General features: G+C 39.8%; 1 protein-coding gene and 1 pseudogene across 1 annotated transcript in view; one reads left to right on the forward strand and one right to left on the reverse strand.

Moving 5' to 3' along the window:
• Positions 1-1,381: 1,381 nt before the first annotated feature.
• The window catches only part of LOC147442293 (putative beta-1,4-xylosyltransferase IRX10L), a 10,354-nt pseudogene continuing 2,547 nt past the window's right edge, over positions 1,382-9,188 (reverse strand).
• LOC147442294 (uncharacterized) overlaps positions 4,947-9,188 on the forward strand; it is a 6,050-nt gene continuing 1,808 nt past the window's right edge. Inside the window, exon 1 of the mRNA XM_086528526.1 lies at positions 4,947-8,863. Coding sequence (XP_086384652.1) covers positions 5,375-5,845 — 471 coding nt within the window. The 5' untranslated portion in view covers positions 4,947-5,374 and the 3' untranslated portion in view covers positions 5,846-8,863. The remainder of the gene's footprint in view (positions 8,864-9,188) is intronic.

The raw sequence follows: 9,188 nt of genomic DNA on the forward strand, positions 1-9,188 counted from the left end.
ATACACTCTTTGTTGTGTACCTTGAGCTTCCTTCGTCTTCTCCAAGATGTGTGTGTTTTCTTGCAACCCTAATTCCAACAATCTAGCCAAGATCAAAAGATCCATTCTGAATTTTCCACAAGCCATTGCTAAAACTTGAATGAAAGCCACAATCATCTAGTTGCCCAATAGACACTCTGAGATTTGACACATGTTTCACATTGCTTAGAACAAAAGGAGAACCATTGGTAAGACTCAAATGCATCTCAACCGCACTAACTATGCTACAAGCAAAGTTTACCCGAGTCTACACATCCAACCTTGCTACCATCATAAGTAGAGAACCACTCTCTATAAGGAGTAAACCATACCCACAATAACCATCATTGTTCATTGTTTTTCTGGGCTTCTATCTCAATCTTGCATTGACTCCCTTTGCCACACACTATCAATAAAGAAAGCTATCTTCATCAACCAACGCTCACCACTATCATGCCCAAGAAAGATATTAATTGGTTCGTCCTCATTCTCGCTATCTTTCAAATATATATTGCACTTGCATGCGCTGAGTGACCTTCGGCATACCAATACAAGCCAAGGTGTGTGGAGGGGGAGGAAGGTAGGAGAGAGAGAGAGAGAGAGAGAGAGAGAGAGAGAGAGAGAGAGATGCCATCATAAGGAATAATTCTTCTTGATTTACCCCTTTCATAGCTGTAAGGTCTCTTCTAGTTATAATAGGGACAATGTTTACATTTCCTTAGTGTAAATGGTGTTCTTGAAGTATCACAAAGGGTAATAATAGCTAATAAGTGCACTAGCTCTCACATTAGGATCCAATAATCTAATTTTTTTCATTGAGGTGTTGTTTGTATTTATCGTGTAAAACCAATTGATAATTGGAAAAGTCAAATCACTAGGCATATTTACACGTCTTGCTGGAAACCAAGATCTTGTATAAAGATATGAACCTCAACTCTGTTGATGAACATTATCTTTGAAAACTCAATGGAACCTGAACTCTGTTGATGAACATTACCTTTGACAACTCAATGGAAGGAAGGAAGGACACAAAAAATCTTTCTTTTTTGCAAAACTCACAATTGTGAGTGGATAGTATTAAGAACAAAAATATACACCAATCCCCGAGCTCGGACCGAGCCTTGAGGGTCAAGGATTACAAGTTATCTGCTTGGCAGAGAAACCACTCCTACTCCTCGGCTTTACTTATTACAAGATGTTATGTATTGTTCTAGACCAGTCCTCTGAGGCTTGTTTGCATCCGATCATGGGGATCATCAATCTGCTCTCTTGCGTGATTTCACGAAAGCTTGCCACAGCTAGATCCCCCTCAAACACGCGGCGGTTCCTTGCTTGCCAAATATGGTGCACTCAAATAATGAGGTAGAACAAAAAATCTTCTTAAATCTTCATACGATACAAAGTATTGATAAATGTAGAAGGGTTCAACAAAATATGAACTCAAAGAATAGGTAAAAGGTTACAAAACAACAAAGGCCCAAAATTTTCAAGATTTGGAGGATAGAGGCAAATATGATGGATTCGGGACCATTTTCTATAGTGGTGAAGTGAGGTTCTATGTACACTCATTGTTGTGACTTTTTACAAGATCACTTAATCATTTAAGGAACTTGGACCTTCAACTACAACTAAATTTGCCATGGTATAAATTCACTTGAGTTCCCATTGGTCCAATTTAGGGTGGTTGGTTGGCCTTCTTTTAGGTATATGCTACTACTATGAGGAAGCTTACTAGCAAGGCCCTCAACACTTGATGAAATTGCATCCCCATACTTGATTTCCTTGAAAAGAGCAATGCTTGCTTTATACTTGGGCTAGATAGCATCTTTTGCTTCATTGTTACCTCCTCCATGGATATGTTTGTCAATATGGATCCAAAATATCCACATCCTTCTCGGGAACAAACACTACCATGTCATCCCATGGTATAACATTTCTAAATGGCAACACTATGTTATCAGCAATGACGACAGGTATGCACCCAAATTCCACTGCCTCAACTATGCGTGGACTCCATGGCGCCCACCCCAATGGACACAAGCAAAATATGGATCTTTGCATGTCCTCATAGTATGTTGTTGGATGTTCAGAAGATATGTCAAAGAGGACATTGTCCTTGTATATCTCCCATATGGTTGCTCTCACCCCCCTACAAGTATATTGAACAAATAAAACAGGTGAGATAAACAATATGAAATTTATGACAGAGATTATACTTATATTCTTGAGTGCTAGTATACTACACTTGCTTTTATCACGTGTTGACATGATTCTATTTGAAAAAAGTATACATTTTATATCTTTATTTGGAAATTTTCTCAAACTTTCAATTAGGAAATAATTAGTGGATAACATGTGTAGAGTTTCACCTAGCATAGTAATCCCCTTTTGGACCATCAACATCATAGAAGGCTCCACGAAAGTAGACAAAAGTTGAACGAGGTGTGCTAGCATGTAAGATGTGGTTTGAGATCCTCCTGGGCAGGACATATGGAGGTATAATGATGGAGTCATCTTTGAAGCATGAGTGATTTACCTGCCCAAATGTTTGTATAAGAGTTGCGTGTTGAAGAAGAGGAAATATACCACGCATGATTGCTTCCTTCTCCTGCATGACAAGATGTTTAGATTAGTGTTTGCAAATACACCGCGGCTCATCGTATGGTGAACTAATGTATGCTTGGATCTATATTTTGTGTCTAGATTTTTACAAAGCATAAATATAAAAATAAAGGAACTAGAGTAAAGGAGATAACTAATGTGAACCTTCAAATTCAAAATTATAATTACATTGTGCAAAAGTACTTTAAGATTAGGGTCATCTTACATGATAATGAAAGCAAGCTCCAAAGTCATGGGGAACAACAAAGAAATGGTCAACACCGTCTGTTCGATTCCAATAGGGCCACTTGGTAGAGAGGTAGTGGATTGCACTACGCATCATGCGAGGCATGTATTTGACAAAGGGAAGCCCAGTTGTGGTGAGGTCACAATTGGTGTAGACAGGGGTGTAGAACCAATCGGCCTCCTCAGGGTCAAGTGTGCGTACTGTGCTAGACAATAAGAAAAGATGCATATGTATCTCAATTGAAAACATGTGCATTAGGCACCGCATGTCTTTTTGTACCACTCTCTTGTTGAACTTGCTTGGCATGTCATATACATACACCTTCATCTTTCTCATTGGATCTTCACCCAACTCCACATTTGGACCTTCATGACCTGGCTTTCTTGCAACAAGGAACTTGATTAATTTTCTAAACTTATATGGAGGATTTTTTTAATAAAAAAAGGATACGTGAGCTTGATTAGATTAAGCATTAGTTTCATGCCATGATAGTGGATATAAGGGGGCAATATGTATGTTGATGTTGACTTAAACCATAATCAAATTCAAAATAAATTTAAGTGTTGTACAAGCCATTGATGACTATAGATGCATGCTTGTACCTAGGTTATATCTATGCATCATTTGAATGAATGACTTTTGAGAGGAAGATGAATAATTCTTCAAATGAGCATATAGTAAAAGGTACAAGAATGCTAAACAAGGGTGTAAAGGCAGTACAAGTGATCAATTTCAAGTCTTATCATTAGATTTTAGCAGGCCAAAAATAGAAAAATATTTCTCATGCTGGGCAACATATACATAAGATGATGCAGGATTTGAGGTAGCAAGCTTCGTAGAAATTATACAAGAAAGCAAAGTGCTCATATGGGCACTCGGGCACAAGCATCACTCGGAGGATTGGTCTAGGACTACTTGTGCCTTGTTGTCAGCAGATGGAATGTTTAGGATGGGGGCAAACCTTGGCCATCGATAAATAAAAGACAAGAGTATGGGCTTTGTGTATCAAGGATGTGGAGGCGGGGTGGTAGCTGAGGTGGCTGTCCTGATAGCCGTTGTAATTTTGATCCATGGATGTTGTCATGGCTTAACATGAGCGTGATAAAACCTTGTAATTTTTTGGGTTGCTCAATATAATCCACTCACAATTGTGAGTTTTGCTATAACAAAAAAGATGATGCTAAGTTTATTTCTTTTCGGGTAAAAAATGATGTCAGTTTGAGGGATTCTACTGGTTAGTGGCTTTGATTTAACATGATACATTTAGCCTATGTAGTCTATGTAGAGAGTGAAAACTCTTTTTGCAAAAGAATGAAAGTAAGTCTTTTGACGTTCACGGTCAAAAAATTGTCAAAAGGTCATTCCATCCGTCCCACCCCTTCATATGTTTTGTAAGTAAAAAAATTCAAATTAACTAATGAGTGACACGTGGAGACTCTCTTCTCATTAGATATAGTACTAATACGACCGATCGCCTTTGACAGCCTCTCCCTCTCTCCCCTCTTTATCGCGTGCAAAAGGGTTTTTTTTTGTTTTGGACTTTAGCTTTCAAGTCACAAATTGCGACACGTGTAAAGGGCTCCCCTTTTCGCCATATTATGTTAGTAGATAGAAGTATAGATAGAAGACGATGCCAAGTTATTGACCCTCCCTAAGAAGAAAGAGGAGGAACACAAATATGTGGCAGTGACCCACAAGGTTTTTCTAGCAGTCCACACAGTTTCTCCCGAGAGCTCCATGCTTTACTAAGGCCTTAGGCCAAAAAGGTTTTCTATTATTAACTTTCCAAGTGGCAATAATCTATAAGCTTCATCCAACTCTGATTGTTCACAATAGTCCCTAAGAGTTCCACGATTTGATAAGGTCTTATATATACTAGTGTGGTCGGCGGGCTCCACCTGCCTCTCTCTCGATTTTCATGCAAGTTCTCTCTCTCTCTCTCTCTCTCTCTCTCGAGAGAGAGAGAGAGAGAGAGAGAGAGAGAGAGAGAGAGAGAGAGAATGGAGGGAGGGATTCCAGCCCCTCCTCCTTGCCATGCATCAGGAGCGTAGAGAGAGAGAGAGAGGAGGGAGAGAGCCATAGTATCTTGATATATATCCAAAGCTTCAAAATTTTGGCAAGAGACTCATGAAAAGATTGGATCTTCCTCAATAAAACCACAATTGATGATGGCATTACACGCTCTCAAGGTGATTCACTATAGATAGACATAAAATGCCACTAACTATGAGCTCATTGGCGAAAACTTTTGTTTAGGACACTAAACAATAGATCTCTATTATAGAAGCGAATGACAAAGAGAAAAATTGGAGCAAACCCTCCAAAATTGACACAAGGGTATCAAGAATTTTTCAAAAATTTGAGGGATAGTTTATGGATTTCTTAAAATTTAAACGCTATTTAAAATGAATTAAGAAATCCCCACTATGAGAGGTGTAAGGTTGAGCCGGAGCGGAGACTCCTTAGGGTTTGCTACCTACAAGGCCGTTGAGAGGGAGGCTCAAGTCAATGCTACAACAGGGTAGCTTTCGAGGGTGGTTGGTGGGCTCGGTAGTGGAGAGGTGGGCATGTCTTGTGGAGCAACGGGGGAAGAGCCCGGGTTGCTCCATCCTCTACATCTTGCTAGGTTCCTTGATTGCGTCTCGCTTGAGCCACTCTATTTTTGGGAATAGGAAGGACGCCCCTCTAGGCTTTGACTTAAACGGCGTCTGTGGTCGTGTTGAGATCTTTCCGGCATGCAGGGTGGAAAGTGGCAGTTTCTTCCCTCCATGGTGGCACCGGAAGCTTCTCGTGGTGGGGTGGGCTCTCCTCTTAGCCCTGTACGATGGTATTGTCTTGTTCTTGCAACAGCTTTCTATAGAGTGCGTACTGGCTCCTCTCTTCACCCTTTTTTGTTTGGTGACTGGCTCATTGGCCGATGGGGATGGGCGTTCCATCCTTCCTCCTGCGGTGGCAAGCTTCTCGAGTGGGCTTTGGTAATCCTTGCATCGCCCCGTTTGTGTGGTGGCTCCCATGCTTTCCTCCCCTGTGAGGGGTCTTATGGTGATGTGGACCTTGGGCCCCGCCCTATCGGCTCTAACTGGTATGTGATGTTGGGGATGGCCTCCCTTATTCGATCGGTGTTGATATTTTGTCTCCTTGTCTATGGTCTCTCTGATGTTTACTTGATGCCTTCGCTTGACATGTGAGCACGGCTTGCCATGTAAGTTTTTTTGATTTATTCAATTCTACTCACGGTGGTGAGTTTTGAAAAAAATTAAAAATTAAAAAACAATTTGGCTAATCACCCTTTTCCTTTCCTACCTTCTCCTCACTTTGTAGTACTCGTTAACTTTATCTTCGTGGACCTATAATCTTATTGTCGTCCTTCCTTTGTCCTCTTTCTCATAACCACCTCCACTTTTGTTCTCTTTCATAAAATATAGTGATTCCTAAGCAACATCCTTATCTTTTTCCATTCATGCAACAATTTTTTACGAAAATCTTTATACCCAATTCAACAACCCCTTGATAGTTCATTATATAGTGGTAAAAATGCAAACCACGCGGCAGTTCGTTAGGGGTGGCTACCCATATAGCCGATGTAACTGTGGTCCTTGGATGATGTCATGGTTCAACACTAGCATGTTACAAATCTAATATTTTCACCGTAGAGTAGAACTCATCTCTCTCTCTCTCTCTTTAGTTACTTCTTTAAACATGTACCAACCATCCTCTTCTACCTTTACCTTATCTCTCTAACTTTTCTAACTTGTAAATTAAGATGCTCACTTTTCTCTCTCTAGCTTTAAAGCGGTGGCCCACTCTCCACCTTTGAGTAATTGTACCAACAGTTATATAGTATGGGGGTCTATCAATTTTCTAAGGAGTGTGCTTTTCTCTTCGTTTCTCCGTCCAAAGCATAGCTAATGGATTTTTGGCTTTCTAAAAGAAGCCTTAGTGTTGAGTCTAGTTAAGCATCCTTCCAATGTTTTCAATGACAACGATGGAGACTCATCTTAAATGTTGATGGAGTTTGTCAAATGGGTCCCTTTCATCTCATAGCCTTACAATGCTTTTTAAGACTTTGCCTTGTTTATTTTTTTTTGTCCTTACTCATCTTATATTATTTTCAACATGAACACAATTTATACTCGTTCTTTTTTCTTGGGATGGACTACATTGCTTTTATTTTGTGTACCTTTTTATTTTTAAATCTTTTAAAGAGTAAAGAGCTTTTTTCATAAGAACAAGCGATTGTGACTCTCTCTCTCTCTCTCTCTCTCTCTCTATATATATATATATATATATATATGTATTTTTATTTTTGAAAAGCCATCGTAAAATCTTACCTTTTTTTTGCATGTCATTGTTTTAGAATGCTAAAGTGAAGCTTCACCTTGCATAATTCTAATAAATCTATACACACACATATATTAATTAGTTCTTTTTACTTCACCTTTCATTTCACAACTTCACATGGCTTTGCATTTCTTGCATTCTATATTTTGATTCAAGTGAGTATTAACATTCGAGAAAGTCTCTTTTATTATGCGGCTGTTGGTTGAGTTTCCTCCTCACAAAGAAGAAAACCGGAAATATTAGCAAAAATGTTGAAATTTGTAAAATTTTTGGACGACTTTCTCACATATTTCATCGGTTTTTCTTCTGCTTATCATGGTTTGCAGCTAGCTAGTCTCAACTTTCAATCGGCTCAAGACTAAGCTAAGGCAATCCTTTCCCAAACACTAATACCAGTTTAATTCAACCTAGCAATTTTATCACTTTCTTATTGTTATTGAAAGCCATCGTGACCCTTTCACTTGTTTTTTCATATTTAACGCATTGATATATAATGTTAACACATCTGTATCTTTTTTAATAGTCGTACCCACCATTCTTGTAGACGATGGTACAAACACGCCTTCGAGCATTCACTAGATCATTCGAACGCACTTAAACCCATCACCTGGGTGACGGAGGACAAGTACTCAACCAACCGAGCTAGCTCCTGTCTCGGTAACACATCCATATCTTATGAAGATATTATTTTTGGCCTTCCAAAGGAAAGTCATATGGAGGGGGTAAAATTTTATACCTAAGTCCAAAATGATGATGACTTCTTAGTGTGAGTTCTCTCGCTTAGCTCTCCTTTTTTGATTTTTCGAGTCCATTGTTCAAGATGCAAGCATATGTGATTGCATCTGCAAAGACACCCTTGCTTTGTATCCTGTCGAAAACAGCCCAGAGCTTCTTGGCCCTGCCCAAGTTGGGCATATCCCACAATCTTCATTCCAAGAGACGACGTCCCTGATAGGAAGCTCCTCAAGCACTTTTTGTGCTTTATGAAGTGCACCACATTTGGCATACATGTCGACCAAGGCAGTGCCAAGCATGACGTTTTCTTTCAACAACCACTGACTAACATATCATGGTGAATTATTTTGGCCATATCAGCATCTTGGGCACCACCCACAATCAGTGCATCCCAAGAGACGACATCCTGGACAAGATTGCAAGTTGATGCTCCTCAAGCACTTTTTGTGCTTAATGAAGTGCACCACATCTAGTATACATGTCGAGCAAGGCAGAGTCAAGCACGATTTTTCCTTTCAGCAACCACTGACTAACCATATCATCGTGAATTCTTTTGGCCATATCAGCATCTTGGGCATATCCCAGAATCACTTCATTTCAAGGTACGACATCTCGGACAGGAATCTTCTCAAGCACTTTTTGTGTTTTATGAAGTGTACCACATTTGGCATACATGATGTACGTAATTGCATTTGGACAGATCTTTGCAAATGTTGAAAACAGACCGGAGCCATTGGAAATTATGATTTGCATACTTGTGACTTGAGACCTTGCAAAACACTAGAGAAGGAAGGTCTGCATAGCTAAGCATGTGAGGAGGAGAAGAGCCCATCTAGCTGCCACCATGGCTGATGATGCGGTTTGTTGCGCTCTGTCAAGTCCATTGAACTTGACATACATACAGACTAACGTGTTGCCTAAGTATGTGTTCTTTTCAAGCAACCCACTATCACAAATATCAGCATGTATCTTATTGCCTTGGTACAAATCCTTCTTCTTAGCACAGTCTTTAAGTGAGCTCACAAAAGAAAGACTTATTATCTTCCCCTGCATGTTTGCCTTCAAGATGCAAGTGTATGGGATTGCATTTGGAGAGACCCTTGCTTCGCATCTGCCAAAAACACCCCTAAGATTCTTGGCCCTACGCAAGTTGGACATATCCTGCAATCAATGCATTCCAAGAGACAACATCTCATGGTATCACTCCATGTGATCCACGTGCATACCAAGCTTACCGCTTAAGGCA

Source organism: Adiantum capillus-veneris, chromosome 14 (genome assembly GCF_014529385.1).
Source record: "Adiantum capillus-veneris isolate H3 chromosome 14, ASM1452938v2, whole genome shotgun sequence".
Classification (NCBI taxonomy): Eukaryota; Viridiplantae; Streptophyta; class Polypodiopsida; order Polypodiales; family Pteridaceae; genus Adiantum; species Adiantum capillus-veneris.